Source organism: Microtus ochrogaster, unplaced genomic scaffold (assembly GCF_000317375.1).
Source record: "Microtus ochrogaster isolate Prairie Vole_2 unplaced genomic scaffold, MicOch1.0 UNK1, whole genome shotgun sequence".
Taxonomy (NCBI): domain Eukaryota; kingdom Metazoa; phylum Chordata; class Mammalia; order Rodentia; family Cricetidae; genus Microtus; species Microtus ochrogaster.
The window spans coordinates 5,706,407-5,727,155 of record NW_004949099.1 but is presented as its reverse complement, the minus strand read 5'-3'; the positions used below and the strand labels follow the sequence as shown (position 1 = coordinate 5,727,155).

At 51.4% G+C, this 20,749-nt stretch overlaps 1 protein-coding gene across 4 annotated transcripts in view; it reads right to left on the bottom strand.

Annotated features, from left to right (window-relative positions):
• Positions 1 to 20,749, bottom strand: part of Slc6a6 (solute carrier family 6 member 6) — an 80,623-nt gene that overhangs the window by 34,363 nt on the left and 25,511 nt on the right. For 3 of the 4 annotated variants that reach the window (XM_005364890.3, XM_026788022.1, XM_026788020.1), the window contains 3 exons: positions 7,231 to 7,470; positions 5,820 to 5,954; positions 4,213 to 4,447 (listed from right to left, as the gene is read on the bottom strand). In XM_005364890.3, the coding sequence (XP_005364947.1) occupies positions 4,213 to 4,447; positions 5,820 to 5,954; positions 7,231 to 7,459 (599 nt within the window). In that variant the 5' untranslated portion in view covers positions 7,460 to 7,470. Of the gene's footprint in view, positions 1 to 4,212; positions 4,448 to 5,819; positions 5,955 to 7,230; positions 7,471 to 18,399; positions 18,517 to 20,749 lie in introns of all 4 variants that reach the window. The other variant, XM_026788021.1, reaches the window with a different exon arrangement.

The window sequence follows — 20,749 nt, the reverse complement described above, 5'->3', positions numbered from 1 at the left end:
TCTGTCTACGAGAAAGTCAGCTCCGTGCATGTGGGCCCTGCATCTGTCTGAACCACAGCACCCAGTACATGAAGATGTACTGACATTAGGTGAAAGAATTCACTATAGCCATTTGGTAGATGGGGAAACTGAGGCTCAGCCTTCCATTGACCCTAGGCGGAAATCAAGCCTAGGGCTGATTCCTTTTCTCTGATGCCCTCTGGGGCACATCAGTGTGTCTCTGGCCAGGGCTCCCAGCCTTGAGTTTTCCAGTCTCTTTCAGAGGTAAGCTGCAGATCTTTTCCAAGAAAAGGATCACATCTTGCCAGGATGGGAACTAAAAAATTGTGGCCGGCCTGGACGCGTGTTTGCAGCCGGCTGCCCTGCTGCCGTCCAGTCAGTACTTGGAGATGTAAATTCATCCTCAGAGTGGGCCAAATCGTTTCCTTTTGACTTCAGGCCAGCCGTTTATTGGCCGCAGCCGTCCCCTGGAGACTGGCAGAGGCAACAATTATAAAAGAGCTGCCGGCCGGAGCATGGGGCCCCCACACAGCCCTTCCCGCACTACCTCCTCCTTCCGACAGCTCCGGAGGAGATTGGCTGAGCATGGCTTGTGTGCAAATATGACTCATTTCTTTGATTCTAATAGAATCTAATGATCCATGCTGGGCTCCCAGGGGGCCCTGCAGGAGCCTCGGAGGAAGGCCTGGCTCCAGTCTGCTGAAGGGCGTTAGGCCAGACCAGGCCCCGCCTGTCTTCCAAGGCCTGTGGGGGGAAGCAGGAGGTTTGGGGACAGAGGTGACCTGAGAGGGGGAGGACCAGTGGGGATGAGGCTGTAGGGGCAGAAGTTCTGTGGTTCCATCATGCAGCCACTAAACATGCCCTAATGCCAATGTAAAATGTCAGTCTCTGGGGCCGAGTGGCTTCTCACAGGAATTGCAGAGGCTAAGAAGGTGCTTAGCTTTGCAGATAGGGTTAAGTATGGCAGGGACAGGCTGAGAGAGGGGCCCAAGCCTGACCAGAGACCGGAGAAATACAGATGTGCACACACACAAGCAGTACAGCATGTGACCTGTGATCATGGACTTGGCTCCAAAGCCTGTCCTGTGTCACAGGGGTAGGAGATAGAGTAGAACACAGATAAAAAGTTCCCTCAGGGTGGACCTGTGGGTGCTGGGTTCCCAGAACCCTAAGCACATAGCTTGCCCAGGTTCCTTAAAGTCAAAGAGCAGATGTGAGTGCTGGGGCCAGGCTAACGCTGGCTCGCACAGCATAGAAGGATGACCTAAGCTTGAGTTCCAGCTGCCCTGACCTTAGAGGCCTGGGACGTGTGGGAGCTACACTTAGACCACACGGGGGAGGGGAGTTCCCCTCTGAGGTCCTCCTGCCTCCATGGTAACCAGCAGAAGGGAGGGGGCACGGGGTAGCTGACAGAGTCCTCTAGTGATTAGAAACTGGGGGAGGCTCTGCTCCCACCATGCCTGTTACCTTTGGCTCCCAGACCTCCAGTTCTGGTTCAGGTAAAGAAAGAAGGGAAAACTGCCTGGTCCTGGGCCAGTGCTCAGTGAGCAGTGCTGTACCCGCTCACTCCTCTCTGACAGGGTAAGACCACAGCTTGGGAAAGGCAGGGATGGACCAGAGCTTCAAGGAAAAGGCAGGGAGCAACCAAGAAGCCACGTGTCTTTTACCTGCACAGTCAAGTCCCTCAAGAGGTGTGGCGCACACAGGGAGGGTGGCTGGATTCTGAATGCATGATGGAGGGCCAGTAGGCTGCACAGAGAATGTGAGGAGGAGTGTCCCCCTTGCCATATTCTTTTCCCTACTTAAGAAACCTCAGGGGCCAGCAAGAGGGCTGACTGGATAAAAGTTCTTGCCGCTAAATGTGACGACCTGAATTCAGTCCCTGGAACTCATATAAGAACATAAGGAAAGAACTGGCTCCACATGGCTGTCTCTTGACCTTCACATACGTCATGATGTGCATGCCTCAACCCTCCTAAAATAAATTAAACGGAGGAAGAGGAGGAGGAGAAGCCTTTGCATCAACACCTCATTGCACCCACCCTGTCACCCTCCTGATGGCTGCTCCAAGTCCAAGACAAGGGAGCGTCTTGGAAGCAGGAAGCCCTTACAGACTTGGTGACGCTCTTGCCCACCCCACTTCTGTACACATGCTCAGCAGATGGCTGCCCCAAGGCCTCACCTCAACCTGCTCTGTGGCTCTGCTCAGTGCACCCCAGGTTCAGATGCTGTGAATGCTAAGGTATTCTCAGAGGTTCTTCTAGAATTCAAAGTCAGGGCAAGAGCCTGTGCAAACCAGTGTGGGTAGAAGCCGGCACCCCTTGGGCACAGCATACCCACAGACACTGTGGAAGAGCCTGCAAAAAAGCCAGTGGAACCGGGCATTTCCCTTAAGTCTTGGTGTCTCCGAGTTTTCCTGACGAGAAGCAAAAGCCAAGAGCTCTGCACAAGACTTCTAGAATACAGGGGTGTTGGAACAGGCTCAGGCTGTGGATGTCTGAGGAGAAGGCAAGGGGCTCTGAACAGGGTTCTTCCAAGACTTTCATGCCACAATGATGGGTGCCAGGCAAAGGCAAAAAGAGCATGACTCCCTTGCCACCAGAGCCTGTGGGCATTTGAGGGGGCCACATGCAGATTCTAAACGCCTCCAGAAGGGACATTTAACCATAGTGATGATGTAACATGAACAGTACCCTGAGTGAGAGAACAGCTTTTCAGGGTGACCATGCAGGGGTTCATCCAGCTAGGACTGCAGTATAGCGCTTAGGACAGTACTAGGGTCATCCCAGGTAGGAACACTGAGGCCCAGAGAGGAGACCGCATCTGCCCAAGACAGATGTGGCAGCATGAAGGTTCAAACCTACGAGGTAATGAGGCTCAGCAGATACCTCAAGGCTGGCCAGGTGCCAGAAGCCTGGGAGGGGTAGCCCTGGTAGCCGTGCCATGCCAAGAAGAGTACAGAAAGGCCAGGGCTCGTGGCCTTGGGCCCCTTCAAGGAAGAGTGAAATGCCAATATTCCTTTGTTTAAAAGCTCAGCTCTCTGAAGGGTGGGGAACCTACTTTTAACACTCCCTTTGTTTGCTAGTGGAAAACATACACATCAGAATACCCAAAGTCCCCAAAGCCCAGGGCCCTGCCGGTGATTGTAGTACAAAAGGCCTAGGCATGGCGCAGGCCACCCAAGGAAGGCCACCTCCGGCAAGTAAGAAGAGCTGACCCATCCTTGTAGGCATCACAGCGCATCTCTCTCCGGATGGTCCCTAGTTTGGCTTCCTTGAAGTAGAATAACAACATCTCAAAGGCAGCCACTGCCCACCAAAGAGAAGGATTCTCATCCCGCGGTAGCCTGGGTCAGGCTCTCGGCTGCACAAGAGACCTTATCTCAGTCATTTCCAGAGGCGAGAGGCTGCCCCTGACTAAGCACCCTGAGTTAAGAGCATTTGCTTACAAGGGTTTCTAATCAACTTCCATGACCTGTTAGGATGTCCTGGAACACAGGCTCGTGAGAGTCCTCCAAATGCCATTAGCACAAGGAGATATCTGCGTGCTGTTCACGCTAGGGCCCGCCCGTCTGTTGCTCCTAAGCTGTCTATGGCAAGCTAAAGGGGAAAGACTGGTGATGAGATGACGCAAGGCATCTACTCCTAACACCCTCTCCATTGCGAGGCCAGCCACAAAAGAGTGACCCATGGACACACGAAGGGGCCCAAGAGCAGACCTACCAAACTGAGCAGAACCCAAACTGGCACCAAGTAGTCATGAGTTCAACAGTCCCACGCTTGGGAATGGCTGTTACACAGTATGAGCTAACCAACTGATATATATTAGATATATAGAGTTTTACTATCAACTCACCTCTTTCTGTGATAATAAAATGTTTTCCCCAAAATATATTAAGAAAATTATAATTTTCAAACACATGCACACCTATATTTGGAGAAAATTCTCTCACAGAAATCCCATGGGGGGAAAAAATGATACATTTTCCTCATTTGACAATTAAACTAAGGCTCAAAAGGGTGACTTGCCTTACAAAAGCAAATAGCCTTTAGGTGGTACACTGAGATTCAAGTCCATCTTGTATGAGACAGAGGCACAGCATTAACTCCAGCTGTGTGTTTTCCTTCCCTCCAGAGACAGGGTCTCCCACAGTCAAGAAGATGCTGTCCCCTTAAGACCTGCCCATGCCCCTCCTCTTTCCCATGAACTTACTCCCAGAACTCGATGACAGGCGAGGTGAAGTTGGTGGCCTTAAGGGAGAGCCAGAGACTCTCATTCCTACGCAGGGTGTCCTCCAAGCACTGTGGTGTGTTCCAGCTGTGGTTGCAGTGGGCCCAGGGAAGCTCCTTCTGGAAGGACTGGAATAGGTAGTATGTGGCCCAGGCCAGGATGACAATGTAGTACACATTCAGGAGGGACACGATGACGATGGATGCGTAGCCAATGCCTACGGGCAAGGCAAGCAAAATGGACACGTGTCAAAAAAGAGGCACATCCAACTGGGAGGCACTGGTATGCTAGGCTGTGGGGTCAAAGGAGCTTTCTCAACAATAAGCAGAAGAGAGTCACAGGGTGAAGGAGTAACTGATGACGAATAGGACATGTGAATGAGTGGTCAGGGAAGTGGTGGCTGGACAAATCACAGGAATGAAAGTAGGGACAAGACAATAATGGTGCAGTTGGACTGTTGGATGGGTGGACAGAAACATGGATGAACAGAAGGATGGATTTTTCTATAAAAATAGGTGGATAGAAATATAGATGGACAGATGGATGGTAGATGGATAGAAATATGGATGAATGAATTAATAGAAACACAGATGGATAGATTGGAAGGATGGGTAGATGAATAGATAAATGAAAATATGGAGGGAAACAGGATGGATGGACGGATGGATGGACGGACGGATGGATGGACGGATGGATGAAAACAGATAAGAAGACAGAAATATAGAAGGATGGACAGATAGATGGAAAGACAGGTCGATGATACAGACAGAAAGGAAGAAAGGGAGGAAGGAAGGGAGGGAGGGAGGGAAAGAGGGAGGGAGGAAGGAAGGAAGGAAGGAAGGAAGGAAGGAAGGAAGGAAGGGAGGGAGGGAATGGATGGATGGGTGAAAACATGGATGGATGGTTGGATGGAAACATGGAGAGATAGATGGATGGTTGGATGGATAGAAACGAATGGATGGATGCAAAGAGCTAAATGAACGGACTTTATATTCATATTTGAATGTACATTTGTTGTATATATAGTCTAATTCTTGATGTGTACATATGGTAGTTGGTTGGAAGGCTGGATAGATTGGAGAAAAGGAGATGGATGGCCTAATTGTTGAGTGACTTATTGGGAGGAAAAAGTAGTAAGGAAGTATTTATGTGGGTGACTGAAGAAGGGACTTGTATTCCCATTCCTCCCGCTCCATCACAGTAGTGGTCACTCCAAGTATACACTAAGTACCAAGCATACATGAAGCCACCATCAATAGAGTGCTGGCCACACACACAGAACATTCAGACGTGACTGTCATTGTCTTCACAGCAACTAGAATGAGGAATTAAGGTTTAATGAAGCCCCTAAAACCACCCCAAGGAGAGAAGCAAGGCCTGAACCCAGACAGTCCTCCAGATTCCTGCATTTTGAGAGAGCTGCCAACTCACTTATCCAAACACCCACAAAGATACAGAAACCTGCTGTATCTCCCTTCTCCCTGCCTCTTGGTGACAGTGACATCACAACATGCTGCTGCCCTGCATCTGGCACTGATGCCTGTGAGGAGATCTGATAAACCCAGAAGATGGCAGCTGTCACTACTCACCAGAGAACAAGGGGCAGATCTTCTCCCAGCAGGTGATACCCCCTTCTGAGGTGTACTGGCCAATGATGACCTCCAGGAAAAACACAGGCAGGCCGCTCCCAAACAGGAAAATAAAATACGGTATGAGGAAGGCACCTGTCAAGTGAGCAGAAGGGAGAGGGTGAAGCCGTGACTGTCATAGCACGGTCATCGCTAAGTTGCCCACTCCCAAGCCCTCCCCACCAAAGTTATCAGGAGGGAGGGGTGTAAGCATGTAGGCCAAACTCAGACTCCACTCAAGATTCTCCAGGCCCACCCGCCCACCTGTCCCACCCAATAAACTGCAAATCTACCAGGTTCTCCAAGCCACCAGTATGTCACCTGCCTGCCCTTCTCCAAAATATCCTTCCCAATAGAAGTTGCTCGGCTTGCTAGCCCCAGGTACAGCACTACCTCCTGCTGGAGCTTCACCCATCTGCCACAGGCCAGCCTGGGTCAGCGGCCATGAAAGTCCAGAAGCAGATGGGGTGGAAAGCGGGAGGAGGAACCTCCAGCTGGTGGTGGGTGTCGGGGGGAGACAGGGAATGAAATATCTAAAGGGGGTGGTCCTACCTGCGTACACTAATGGTTTCAGTGGGTCCATAAACACTGTGAAACTGTGGGTACCTTGGGTCTAGGCTATCTGCTTTGTTCTAGGGAGCAGCTAGGATACTCATCAGAGTTCCCAGGACATCTGATACCTATGAGGTCAAGAAACCAGGTGCTAAGAGGAGGTTCCCCCAAAAGCAATTCTCCTACCACAGCAACAGGCAGGAGGATGCCTACCTGTACAGTCACATGACAAGTGGGTGCCACCTACATTCTTCTCTGGTCCCCCTCTGCACCAGCAAAAACGGATCTAGGCTGGTGTTGCCTAACTTTGACACCCAAAAGGGCTCTCTCAGAGACCTCTGCGGGAGGAGACACGGCCCACACAAAAACCCAAACCCACCAGCTCAACACATCACAGCTAGAATACCTTCATGGATGTCCTTCAGCCCCACTTCCCCTTTGCATTATGGCAAAAGTTACTGGTTTGCTATTTACTGAAAGAGACAGGACTAAATTTTGGGAATACAGAGGGTGAGGTAATGCTAAAAGAGAAGGCTGTGAGCTCAGAGGTGGTGGAAGAGAGGAACAGAAAGCACGAATGTCTGAGGTTGAGGGGGCATGGGTGAGACAGGGAAAACCAGAGGATCAGAGGGAGTGAGGGAGGGTCCTTCAGAAGGTAACCTAGCCAGAGGCTAGCACAACACCACCCTGTACTCAGGCATGCTGACCCTGTGTCTGAGGTGCAGTTGGGGCAGGGTATACCTGTCCTGGAGAAGGTCGCAGAATAGGAAAAAAAATTTCTCACCCTCTGGCCCTAGCCTTCGGTTTGACCCACACTTACCTCCACCATTTTTGTAGCAGAGGTATGGGAAACGCCAGACGTTGCCCAAACCCACGAATCCTCCGGCCACAGACAGCACAAAGTCAATCTTGCTGGACCACTTCTCCCTCTGAGGGGGCTTCCCCTCAGCCTCATCCTCAGGCCGTGTGCCGGGGCTCTTCCCTGGAGAAGGCTTCAGGATGTCTTTGTGGAAGTCTTTCAGACATTGCAGCTTCTCTTTGGTGGCCATTTTCTCGTTTTCTATGGAAGGAGAACCAATGAGGAGGATGAGGTCTACCCCAGTGACTTAGAACCAGGTCCTGCCCCACTGCAGCAGGAGCTTCCCCACCATGAGTCCCCATCATAGACCCCAAGGATCTCAAAAATTCAGGGCTTAAACATCAGCAACCTATAGAAACAACAGTCTCCACTTCCCAGGCACCAATCAAAGAGAAGCACCGGTGGCCCAAGACCATCCCTTTTGAAACATCAAATTTCATTCAGCCTGTGTACCCTGGGCAGTTCCAGACATCTTCCACAGGAGAGGCTATCTGCAGCTCCCCACACCAGCAAACACTTTTCTAATTTGAGGTCTGCACAGAAGACAGTAACTCACATCTCAGGTACACCCTCGTGCAGAGCCTAGTGTGGGGTCTGACCTCCAGGAGGTGCCTGCTCCCAGGTGAAGAAGAGAAGCAGGAAGGTGGTGTTGGCTGTACAGAACCCCACCCTGGGAAATAGGCTTCACCATCAGGGTATAGAAAATGGGTAGTTACAGAATATGTTTGTATTAGAAAAAAATAAGGCTTTCTTATGCAGAATTATACAAGGATGCTTGTGGCAGGGCAGAGTAAGAGTATGAGCAAGGAAAGCCTGGGTCCCATCCCCAGGCTGTGAACCAGGACTTGCTACTTAGTATCCATTACTCAGTCCTGCTGACTCCAGGCTAAACCCACGACAGCAGGAAGCAGGGGTCTTGGGTCCCATCCCAGGCTGTGAACCAGAACTTGCTACTTAGTATCCATTACTCAGTGCTGCCGACTCCAGGCTAAACCCACCAACACCAGCAAGCAAGGGTCTTGCTTTCTGTTTCTCAGCTGGGCCTGGACATAAGGAGGCTTCCTAAGGCTGCAACAGTCCGGGGTCACCCTCCTGCTTGGGGACTCCACCTTGGGCAGGGGGTTGTATTGGCTGTTGTTCAGCATCTTCTCCTAGTATCTCCTTGTGTCTCTGAAGCTTAGCAAAGACTGTCACCTCTTGGGGTGTGCACCATCCAAGTCATCAAAGGACACATAAGCAGGTCCTTTGATAAGAAAGGAACCAAGCACATCCAGAGACCCTGTCAAGCCAGGGTCCTGTGAGCAAGGGATCACAGGTAGCATGGCAGAGAGCTGCAGGGTAGGAATGGGGGAGGGGAACGACTCAGAGCTAATAGTCCTCCTTGATCTTTTCTGAGCCTCGCTTTCCCTATCTGTAGAGTGAAATAAGTGACAACAAAGGCAGCCGCAGAGCCTAGGACACACCTTGTTTGTCTTCGTGATCCAAGTAGATACTTGGCACTGAAATATCAGATTTCAGAGAAAAATGGAAATTTGAATTCCTCTTACAAAACGTGAAGGTCAGAGGACACAGGGTCTGTGCTCCTCCTAAGAACACCCGCTGAAATAGATACAGAGCACGCTGTTCCCGGCTCATGCCCTCTGGGAAAGCACCTTCACCTGCCTGGCTGCAACCTGGCTTCCCACAGCCAACTCCTGCCTGAGCACACTGCCCAGCTGGAAGTCTTCTCCATGACCAAAGATAAGGGTCTGTCCTGTTTAGAGCTCTGACGCCCGGCACACAGTAGGGCATCAGAAAAGTGCTGCTGTGCCAACAGAACCTCACTGCCATGGGGACCATGATAAGACCTTGCACTAAGGTTCAGAGTGGCTGCCAGAGATATTAGGGTATACAACAGTGACATGCCAGGTCCCCGGGGGGGGGGGCTCTGCAAGGAGGAGAGGTCCAAAAGCTTAATAACCCCACTTCCCCCACACCTCCTTCCTCTCACTGGCTGGCTTGGGGTGGAGGACCCCAATTGTTTCACTATCTGGCAGGGAGCAGACCAAGAAAGGCTTCCTGGAGCCACTGGGCAGCCCCCGGAGTCCTTCCTCTGTCTGGGGGAGCATCCGCACGGCCTTTCTCTGCGGCTCCCCGGGGGCCGCATGCCTTAGCAGGCCTGTGGCCACTGTGAAAACAGCTCGAGCAGCCAGCATTGTTCCTGCAGCAGGTCAGCAGCCCCCGATGGTTATCTGAACAGCTCATTGTGGCCTGTGGTGGGCGCATAATTGGAGGATGTGGGACTCCACTCCCTCCCAGGGAAGGGTCCGCTCAAGAATGACCTGGAGCCTCCAACTGAGAAGGGCTGATCCACCCTTTAGACACGTCTCAATCCTTGGGGCAAGGTCAGCCTAGCTTTTAAACTTAAGAGGAGGAGAAGGACCCAGCTTCCAGTACTCAGGAGGGACAGAAGGGGGCCAAGGGAGGACTCTAATGCCCCATGGCCCACTGCCCTGACAGCCCTGGTTCTAAATTCTGGACTCCCAAACCCACTAACAACTCCCCGGGAGTGTGATTCTCCTTCACCATCACATCTCCTCCCTATGGGAGTGTGGTCCAAGAAGCAACGGTTCTCCATTTGCCTTTGGAGAACCTAAGGCCCAGTGCTCTTGCCTCAGCATCACCTCCCACCCTCAGGTTGGCTGCAAATCACAGGGTTACCATCTAGGGAGGGTAGCCCCAAAGTTGCAGACTCCCCTGTGTCCAGAGAAGGGTCTGCAAAGTCCCAGGCACCCTGCCCTTCTTCCCTCTTGGATTCTCATTTCAAGCCCTTCGCATGTGCCTGACCAGCGGCCCAGCAATATACTATTCCAGCAAGACCTGCAGATCCCCTCAGCACATTCTTGGCATCCACCCCCACGTCCCTGTCACCATGGCAACCTTCTCTCTCAGCCAGCAGCCCCTAGCGCAGGCATCTACAGCAGCCTCCCCATAGGTCTCCTTGCTGCTCTGCCCCCCCCCCCAGCCTATTCTCATGCAGCAGCTGAAGGCAGCTTAAAAAAAAATCACATTCATAATGGACCCCAGCTCTCAGTGCATTGCTAGAGGGAAACACCGGGCCCGCTCCAGTCCCTGGCCCTCCTAGATCCCAAGCAAGACCCTCACAAACCCTTATTCCCCCCCCCCCCCACCATGTTGACATCCCACAGGAATGTTGCAGCTTTCCCCACTCCTATGCTGGCTGCTCCAGGCACTGTGATAGCAGCTTGGTGATGCGAGCCCTGAGGGACTGAAGGACCTTAGGCAAGGCACTCAGCCCCTCCTCATCTGTAGAGCAGTAGTGCCTGTCATGGGGTGCAGAGAGAGAAATGAGGGGGTACACGGAATAGCTCAGAATAGCACATGGCACATAGCAAGCACTCCCTAAAATAATAGCTGGCGTCATTATTACCAACCCCAGGGTGGACAAGACCTTTATCCCACTCAGCAAGAGATGAACAAGGCCCAGCCAACTCTGAGGTCACTGGAATGAGCTGGTATCACAGAGACTCTGAGGCTTTGCCTCAGCCCTTGGCTTCTCTGCCTCTGCCAGCACAGGCTGAATTCTCATGACACCCTGCTTAGGGTCCACCTCTATAGACTCCCAGTTAGTTCACCCCCCTGGTGGTCAAGAGGCCACAGCCTAACACAGCGAGCCCCTTCGCACCACCTGCTGGCAGTGTGCTGATCCAAGGCAGTTGTGTCTCTTGGCTTAGGGCCCAGGGTTGTTCCACAGTGGTGAAGGTGCTTAATTCTCTTTCTAGGAGCTTCCTTATGGTTAGTGCAGCTACAGGTGATTACCGTTCATGGAGTTACAGGCTCAAGGATGAAGTGTCCCTCCCCATACGGCTAAAATCACTGTCCCTTTTCCAGGGGTGGCTGCCAGATCTAGCTGTGCTTGAAAATCACCAGGCAAGTTTTGTCACACACACAGAGCCCAGGTTGACCCTGGAGCCAGTGACATTGTGGGTTTACAAGATACACTTTTGTGGACATTTTAAAAACATCAGATTTTTTTTTTTAGTACCTAGGCTAAACTATTTCAGAACAGTTTCCTGTTCTGTCATTCTTTGGGGGGACAGAAGGGAGGTGTGCAAGAGGGAAGACAGGATCTCATATATCCCAAGCCAGCCTTGAACTCACAGAAAGGAGGGATGACCTTGAACTTCTGATCCTCCTGCCTCTACTACACAAGGCTAACGAAGTGCTGGGGTTTGAACCCAAGGCCTTGCACACACCTATGCAAACGCTCTACCACAGAGCTGCTCCACAGCCCACAAAGACTTCTAACACATTCCCACACCGCAGAGGCAGAGGTGCAAGGAGAGAAGTGGTAGCCTGCCTCGGGCCACACACAGGGGCCAGGGTAGATGGAGCCAGAGTCCCCACCTTGCTTTACACCTACAACAGAGTACAGATCAGAAGAGTCTACTGTGTATAGATAGGGCTGCTGGGTCAGAAAAGTGGCCTGCCCAGTGCAGAGCCCACAGACTGGAGACCCCTTCATTACCTGGCTACTACCTGCCTTCCTCCCAGGACAGGTCTAGCCCCTCTGGCCTTCAGATACCCTCCACACCAGCCAGGCAGGTCTTGAAGTTGATTTACGTTACCCCTGCCTCCCAACATTTGCCTCTTTACTCTAAGACAAGGGGACACAAAGCCCCAGCGCTCAGTGACAGCATTCACCTGCAGGATCTTAGCTCAAATAAACGATCCCTACTAGAAATGATTAAAATCTCTTACTGTTGCTGCCTTCACCATTCAGGATCTCCTATCAAGGAGGCAGGCACACATCTGCTTCCTCTTGAGCTTGTCCCCGGCCCACCCCAGTGCCTAGCACACAGCAGGTCCTCACAGAGAGCTTGGTGAGAGATGGAATGTCTCTTAGGGAGCCTCTGCAAGAGGAATGAGAGGCTCTGTATTCATCGTGAGCAGCTCTCAAAAACTGGGGCAGGAGATGGGTCACATACCCATTGCACATATGGAGACACTTTTGTCTGAAGGGCCCTGCAGAGCGAGTCTATGGCTAGACCCCTTTGTACTGTCCTCTCTAGAGAAGAGCTTCCCTCCTTCCCTTTCCCTGTTCACTGCATAGCCAGCAGGCATGAGCTTCCATGAGGAGGCCATGATGAGGATGCTTGGTGACCCAGGACAAGTGACAACCTCTCTGTGACTCACTAAAATATACTTGAGAGCTCTCACCACACTATGGTGAACAATAAAAGATATATTCAAAAACTGTCATGAGAATTACAGATTTTCAGTGTTCTCTCCATACTGTAAGTATGTAAGAAAGTTGGTTTGATATAGCAATTCCATAACAAATACGTATCTAAAGACCTCATGTTAGGGCTAGAGATGGATTTGTGGTTAAAAGCACTTGCTGCAGCTGCATGTAGAGGTGGATGCCTTTAATCCCAGCACTTCGGAGCAGAGGCAGGGGAATCTCTGAGTTTGAGGCCAACCTGGTCTAAATATTGAGTTTCAGGACAGCCAGGGTTACTTACACACAGAGAAACCCTGTTGGAAACCCCAGTATTTGGGAGGTTGAAACTGCAGGATTGCCAGCAATTTGAGACTAACTTGGGCTACGTAGAGAGTAACTGGACTACAAAGCATAACCCTGTCTCAAAATAAAAGTAAATTCATAAAGAGGCTGAAGAGACGGCTCAGTGGTTAAGAGCTCTGGCTACTCTTCCAGAAAACCCAGGTTCGATTCCCAGCACCCACATGGTGACTCACAACTGTGTAACTTCAGTTCCAGGGAATCTGATGTTCTCCTCCGGTCTTTGTTGGCACCAGGCACACATGTAGTACACATACAGACATGCAGATAAAACACCCATCCTCAATCATGATGATGATAATGATGAAGAATCATAAAGGAAGAGAGCTGCATTTAATAGGAACCATATTTCCCCAGCTTTATGCTAAGTTCTCCCAGGTGTTCTTTTAGTTCACTCCCTCCAAAGGTGCCTTCATTGCCTTGCTTTTGTTGATGACACCATCCAGAAAGGTGAAGGTCATTTGGCAGTGGCCACACAATGCATACTTGAGCTGTGAATGGCTCCTAGGCCTCCTGTCCAAATCTCCAAAGTCCATGGTCTTAACCATGACAGTCAGGGATGTCATCTCTACAACTTCACAGGTAAAATAGGGCCTGGTGCCTTTAAGAAGCCTAGTGAGATGATGAGATGGCTCAGGGAGCAAAAGCGCCTGCCACAGTCCCTAGATGTGTCACTGGCATGATGGGAGGAGCAAACTCCTGCAGGTTGTCTTCTGACCTCCACATGAGCGGAGTGACCGGTGCACACACAAACCCACTCACACTCAATAGATGCAATTTAAAAAAATAAAAATAAAAACCAGCTGCAAGCCACTAAGCCAGCTGACAAATTAGGGAACCAGGCTCAAGGGCAAACAGGGAAGTGAAGGCCACATGACGTGACAGGCTGAGCCAGGGGTCACGGGACTGTGATGGGGGGCCCTGTGCACAGGGGCCTGCCTCTAGTCAGCAAGTGCATCTCAAAGATCAAAAGGGAATCATTGGAGCGAAGTCTCCACAGACCAATAGCGAACATACAGGTGCAAGGAGCAGAAGGGCTGGGATCCATCAGTAGTGTCTGAGGAGGAAGGCTGGGATCCGTCAGTGATGTCTGAATGGGAGGCCTGGGATCTATCAATAATGTCTAAATAGGAGGGCTGGGATCCACTAGAACTGTCTGCCAAGGGTCTGCTCTTCTGCTCAGGTTCCATCTATGGCCTAAGAGGTATCTAACAAGCATCACTGGATTAATGTTTTCCGCCCTCTCAGCAGGGGAGATGTTTCTGTAAAGAAAACACAGGAGCCAGGGAGATGGCACTGGCCAGAAAACTCAGCTTTTGGAAGGAGGTACCAGGATCAAGAGTTCAAGGTCATACTCAGCTACATAATGTTTGGGGTTAACCTGGGATATCTGAGCCTGGCTCAAAAAAAAAAGAATTTTTTTAGGAGAAATTACTTATTTAAAGCCTTTTTTTAAAAAGTACACCTTTAACCGATTTAATCATTTAATTGGATCACATGGCCTTCATCCTTTGGTAATCTATTTCTGCAAAGAGGTTAAGTCAAGCGTGACAACTGAACCACCTCCAGGGGTCTGGCAGGCAAAAGCAGAAGAGAAGAGCAGGGACCACGGAGGATGGGCAAATATAGATTCCCGCCATCAAAGGTGCCTCAGGGACTGGAATCCCCTGGGACCATACCCTCCGTGGTGTCTCAAGAGAGCTGGCCTGCACTAGTACACGGTCCAACTTCTAACACCTGTGCTCCAAATGCAAAGAAAAAGGGGCATGGTCCAGCCTGGGCTCAGCCAACACAGCCCCAGTGAAGGGCAGGGCGCAACTTGTCAGGGTATACTGGCAAGGTCAGCTGGAGCCCCCATGGCTTGTTCCGTTGAGGCCAACCAGGAAGCTGGTGGTTTCACTGGACATGAACAGAACACAAAACAATGGACAGCCTTGCCCTCCCCAGAGTGAAAGTGAACTTGCTAGATTATCATCTCAGAGCTCCACCTCTGGCCAGGGGCCTATCTACCTGGGGCTCAGCATCCCACTCCTGAGCTGGCTGCAACCCCACTCTCTGTGCACAGGGTGGATGCTGAGGCTCAGAGCAGGTCCACATCTTCACCCAGAGGACCTCCAGATGGGATCTGTCAAACTGAATAATGCCTTTTACCAGCTTACAAGGCCAAGCAGATAGGGTGATGTGGGTTCTGTTGGCAGGTATACACACAGCGGGATTTACATCCAGACAGTCCATGTTCTCGACCATACTGCCATCAAGCCAAGTTCTGTCTAGAAGAGCTGGGGGAAGAGAGCTCTGAGGGGAGGGGCAAGTACACACAAGGACAGTCACACTAGAGCCTGGAAGGGTGACTCAGTGGTTAAGAGCATCAGCTACTCTTCCAGAGGACCTGGATTCCGTTCCCAGCACCCACATGGTGGCTCAATATGATGCTCTCCTCTGGCCTTTGCAGGCACTGCATGGACATGGGTACAGACATGCACACAGGCAAAAGACCCATAAAATGAAGATAATAAGCCAGGTATGATGGCGCACATCTTTAATCCCAGCATTCAGGAGGAAGAAGTAGGTGGATGTCTATGAGTTTGAGGTAGCCTGGTTTACACAGTGAGTTCCAGTCCAGCAAGAGCTACACAGTGAGACCCTGTCTTGAAAACATAAACAAGTCAGGCTGTGGTAGCACACACCTTTAATTCCAGCACTTGGGAGGTAGAGGCAGGTAGATCTCCAAATTCAAGGCCGGCCTGGTCTACAAGAGCTAGTTCCCGGACAGGCCCCAAAGCTACAGAGAAGCCCTATCTCGAAAAACCAAAAGAAAAAAATAAAAAAGAAAAAAAGAAACCACAAACAAATAAGTAAATAAAATGTTAAAAACAGGTATAGGGGCTGGAGAGATGGCTCAGTGGTTAAGAGCACTGACTGAGGACCCGGGTTCAATGCCCAGCACCCACATGGCAGCTCACAACTGTCTGAAGATTCACTTCCAGGGGACCCAACACCTTCACACCAATGCATATAAAATAAAGTTAAATAAACCATAAAAATATTTTAAAAAATAAATAAATAAAATAAAAATAGCTATGTTGGACCTGGTAAATAGACAGTGGCCAGAGAATACCCGTCACTGTGGGCACAGGACCTCCAGTACCTGTTCAAACCTAGGTTTATACTACGTTTCTCACTGTCCCATTGACAGCTTTCATTTTACAAGCCCCAGATTTCCCTCCTTCCGGTTCAGGAAGAGGGTCTGAAGGGCCTGCCTGGAGTGTTATGTGACTTTCTGGTCATTTAACCCCAACAGCCTGGAGCTACCTACTGCCCTCCTAAGTGGAGCCTCTCCCGGGATGGGTGGAAGGCAGCTGCCATTGTGTGCAAAGAAGGTCCACCCCTGGTGATATGGGGAAGAAAGTGCGGAGCTAGCACCAGACTCCAGAGAGGAAGGCCAGCTCTGCAAAGCACAGGGTCCCCCTTCTACAAACATGACTCCAGGCCTGGCTCAAAGTGGCAGCTCTCCCTGGTTGCAGGAGGTGGCTGTGTGGAGACAAAGTCCCATCTGTCACCTGCCTGTCATCTTGTTTGGTCTGCTTATAGGGTCATCCTATTGTTCCCTAAAATCAGAGATAGTGGGACAGCACGTTTTATTAAAACAGCACAAAAATTACGGGAAGTTCAGAGGAAAGACAGGAGGCAGAAAGAGGCTGCAAAGAGGGGGGTATAGGGAAGAACCCTCCCCTCTGAGCTAGACACCCAAAGCCTAGGTTGGGGACTGGGGATTGGGGGAGTAACCTATTTTTCAAATGCCATTCAGCAGACCTCCAGCTTGTGGTAACAAAGCTAGGCAGGAGGAGAAGGTGGGGGGAGGAAGGGAGGGAGGGGGGAGAGGGAGAGAAGGGAGGGCTAGAAGGGAGAGGCAGATGAAGGAGGGGGAAAGGGGGTGGGGACAAGGGAAAGGGAGAACGAGGAAGTAGGGAGGCCCGACCACACCACAGTATCTCCTAGGTGCTCTGGGCCAGGGTGTGCGCACCTGGAGACAGTACACACAAAGCTTCCGGGACGCCTGGCTCCTGGCCTGGCCGGCCACCTGTCTTCTTAGTTCCTAGGTGGACATGCTCTTGGCTCTGAAGGGGCAGCTTTGCTCCTCCCCTCTTTCTCCTCCCCCTCAACAGAGGAGCAGGGGAGCGTGAGTCAGCAGGCATTGGCTCCTGGTACTGACTCACCCAGCCACAGAGCTGTCATTCACCTCCAGCAGTGTCACTTCCCCAGTATCTGGGCCCCGGGCCTCTTGCGGTGGGGGTGGGGCACCAGGGTCCTGGGGCGGGCACTGCGGAGCCCAGGATCATCTCCGGAGGGAGGCCTCTGCCACTCTCACAAACCTACCCCCTTGTGTCCTCTGTGACAGGGAAGAAGAGCCCTGCTCTTGCTCTGCAGGACCACAAGAGGACCACAAGAGAAGCCCCAAGCAGAAGCTCCAAGCATTAGGTCACTTTGTGACCCTCGACACTGCCAAGCCCCTTAAGTTGTCACCCGTACTGTCTGAAACCATGGCTTCACGGAGAGAAGTCTGTGCTAGGTGGCCTCAGCCTTACCCTCTGTGCAGTGGGCGCGAAGTCTGGGCACAGTGTGCAATGTTTCTAAGTACTCCCCTCCCCACAGTGTTCCTCTTTCAATGCTTCATCTTCCCCACAGGAAGGGCCTCCTTCCTTCTTTCCTGGAATCAAAGCATCCATCAGACTATGACCTAAGATCATGGCAGGAGCAATCACTTACCTCGGTTCTGAGCAAACGGGAAGCTGTATGAGCTTCCCCGCCCCCACTCCCAGGAGCTGAAGCCCTCTATGGGATGCCTTCTCTCACCCCACACCTTGGCTTGAGTGCCCTTGACCAGGGACACTAGACCATCAAGAAGAATGCACAGAACCCTCACCCGGGTGACGGGTGACGGCCGGCCTCCAGAGCAAGGTCTCATGGCCCTACTGTGTCACCGGGTTGTGCTCAGCCATCTGCCACCCCTCCCACCAAGAGTCCCAGCTGCCTCCTGACACACTGAACACATCAGAGTGGTGAGGACCCAGTTGATGCCTGCAGTGCCACAGGGCAAAGCGCAGAGAGAGACAGGGCAAAAGAGAGTGACCTGGAACCTGTTCTTGACCTCAGAGCACAACTTCCCCAAGATGACGATCTTTTGTTGTTTTGGAGAGCCCCGAATCTTAGCTTCAATTTCTATTATACAACACATTCCCTGAGCTGCTCTCCACACGACTCTGAGGTGAACTTGCTGGGGTGTTTCCCCAAAGGTTTGTCGAGCACCAGGGAATTCCCTTGGAAGCTGCACAATAGGCCTCAGAAGGCCCGGTACATCCATACATAACCCACTCTGTAGAAGAGAGGAAACCAAGGACCTAGCCCCCACAGACTCTGCCGAGGGGGGCCCAACATGGATCGCCACAGGAGACATGCTGGAGAGAGGGGAGTGGGGACACTCCTCATACCCCCACCCTGCGGGTATAGTAGGTGCCAGAGGCAGAGAATAAACTCCTATTGCAAACCTGGGTGCACGGGATTCATATCTAACTCTGTCAGGATGACGGACGTTGGTGCAGCGGGTGGCGGTGGCAGCGGCTTCCAGGGCTACAAGATGGTGCCTAACACCAGCTACTGCTTGGCTAGAAAAAAAACTCAGCGTTAAAATCCATGTGGGGACTACTAGAGGTGGACACAAATCATCTGTGTCTTCCTCTGTGCACAGGGCATCTCCCAGGGCAACCCCAGCACTTGCCTCTCCACTGCTAGCCTGGGTAAGCACTGTGATGTCCACCCAGGGCACAGCACTGCTTTCTCACCACCTGTCACTTAGGTGGCATCCTAAGATGCAGCCATACCAGCCGCTGGAGACTCCTCAGAGGCATGTCCCCAGCTCACTTCTAGCAAATTCTAGCTAGTAGCCAGGTCAGCCCAGCTCAAGTATTAGCAATGGCTCCCAGCTGCCTAAAGAGCTCTCTGGGAATGTCACCTGAAATCTAAGCTTCTCCAACCTCTTCTGTCCGGTCCTGGCTGGGTGACCCTTTTTGTGACCCAGGACTGCCACACTCTCCTGGCATTCTTCTTTCTGGCTGGAAGCTCTTAGAGCACCCATGTTTAAGGATAGCCCACTCAGAATGGAAACCCCCTTGGTCATCCCAGATCCTGGCCCATCACACCTACCAGTCACCTGGGCTGGGCTCTGGTGAAGAGTTGGGAAACTTTGGGCAAAGTTTCAAGAACTGCTTGAGAAACCTTGATGTCTTCATTTTTTTTTTGACACAGGGTCTCACTGTGTAGTCCTAGCAGGCCTGAAACTCATCATATAAACCAGGCTGGCCTTGAACTTGTGGCGATCCATCTGCTTCTGCCTCCCAATGAAAGATGTGTGCTACCTACCACTGCCAGGCAGCCAGTCTTTGGTCTGATGGTCTGGAGAACCCTGGGACATAAGCTTGGGTGTGGGTACCAGGACCCATCTGTACCTATTGACTCAGTCTTAAAGGTGGAGCCCAGAAATCTCACCGGCTACATCTACTTCCCAGGAGTCTTAGAGTCAAGGCTGGGAAGGGTGGGATTGTAAACTGGGAGGCACCGGATAAAATGTAAACAAAGCCGACCAGTGGAAGAACCGTTGTTTGGCTGATGCAGTGCACATGTGCCAGGGTGCATGCAACAGGGGCTGGGGAAGAGTGGCTGGACAGAGGCAGGCAAAGCTGAAGGCATTTCAGTTCCTTTTGTGGCGGCTCTTCCAACTCTAGACAGGGCCGCACACTTCACCTGCCTCAACTGGAAGGGATTCGAGATACAAAGATGAGGACTGTTTGTATCTAGGCAGTTAAGTGGGGGCTGCTTGTCTGATCCAAGAGGAAAGTGTCAGAAGTTACCCCCAACCACAGTGGGTAGCCAGGGCTACAGAAGTTCCCCCTCAGCTCAGCATCTCAGAAAGGGTAGAAAATAGCTGGACTACCCTCTCATAGATGGCACCATACCACAGGGACGTGTCTGGGATTTGTGGGAGAGGGGACACCATTTCCTACTGTTCTTTTAGAGTAGAAACAAAATATTCCCAGCCAGAGAAACACCACTATGGAATGCCAACAACAGGCAGACCTTGGAGGCCTCGGGCTCCATTGCGAAGACAGACTACCCCTCACCGAAGTGAGGTTAAACCAGCTGGTTGAAGAACCTGATACCGGAGCCCCACTGTCCCTCCCACACACAGACACACTGGTCTCTCTCAGGCAGAGAGCAGTCATAAAGCAGTCTCTAGAGCATGGGCCCTGCTTAGCAGCACTGTTGGGATTTGGTGGCACCAGAGGTCCTAAGAGCAGCACCTGGCACTGCAGGACATAGCAATAACTGTTTCTGATTGACATCTTCCCAAAGAGCTTTGTCCCTATGGCTGTGTAGACTCACAGCCTGTGTTTATCTGGGACAAAGCCTTCACCAGCTGGTACTACTGGAGGAGACAGGGTCCCGAGTATTACAGGTTTTTTTTTTGTCTTTTTCTACAATGCTGGGAATGTAGCCCAGAGATCCAAATGCTAGACAAGTGCTTTGCCAGCAAGATGCACCCCAGTCCATTTCGACTTTTTTGTTATTAAAAATGTTTTCTTGGGGCCAAAGAGATACATGGCTCGGTAGTTAAGAGTACTGGCTGCTCTTCCGGAAGAGCAGGGTTTAATTTCCAGCACCTACATGGCAGCTCACAACTGTCTGTCATTTCAGTTCCAGGAGATCTGATACCAATGCACACAAGATAAAGTTAAAAAATGTTTCTCTTAGCCAGGCGGTGGTGGCGCACGCCTTTAATCCCAGCACTCAGGAGGCAGAGGCAGGCGGATCTCTGTGAGTTCGAGACCAGCCTGGTCTACA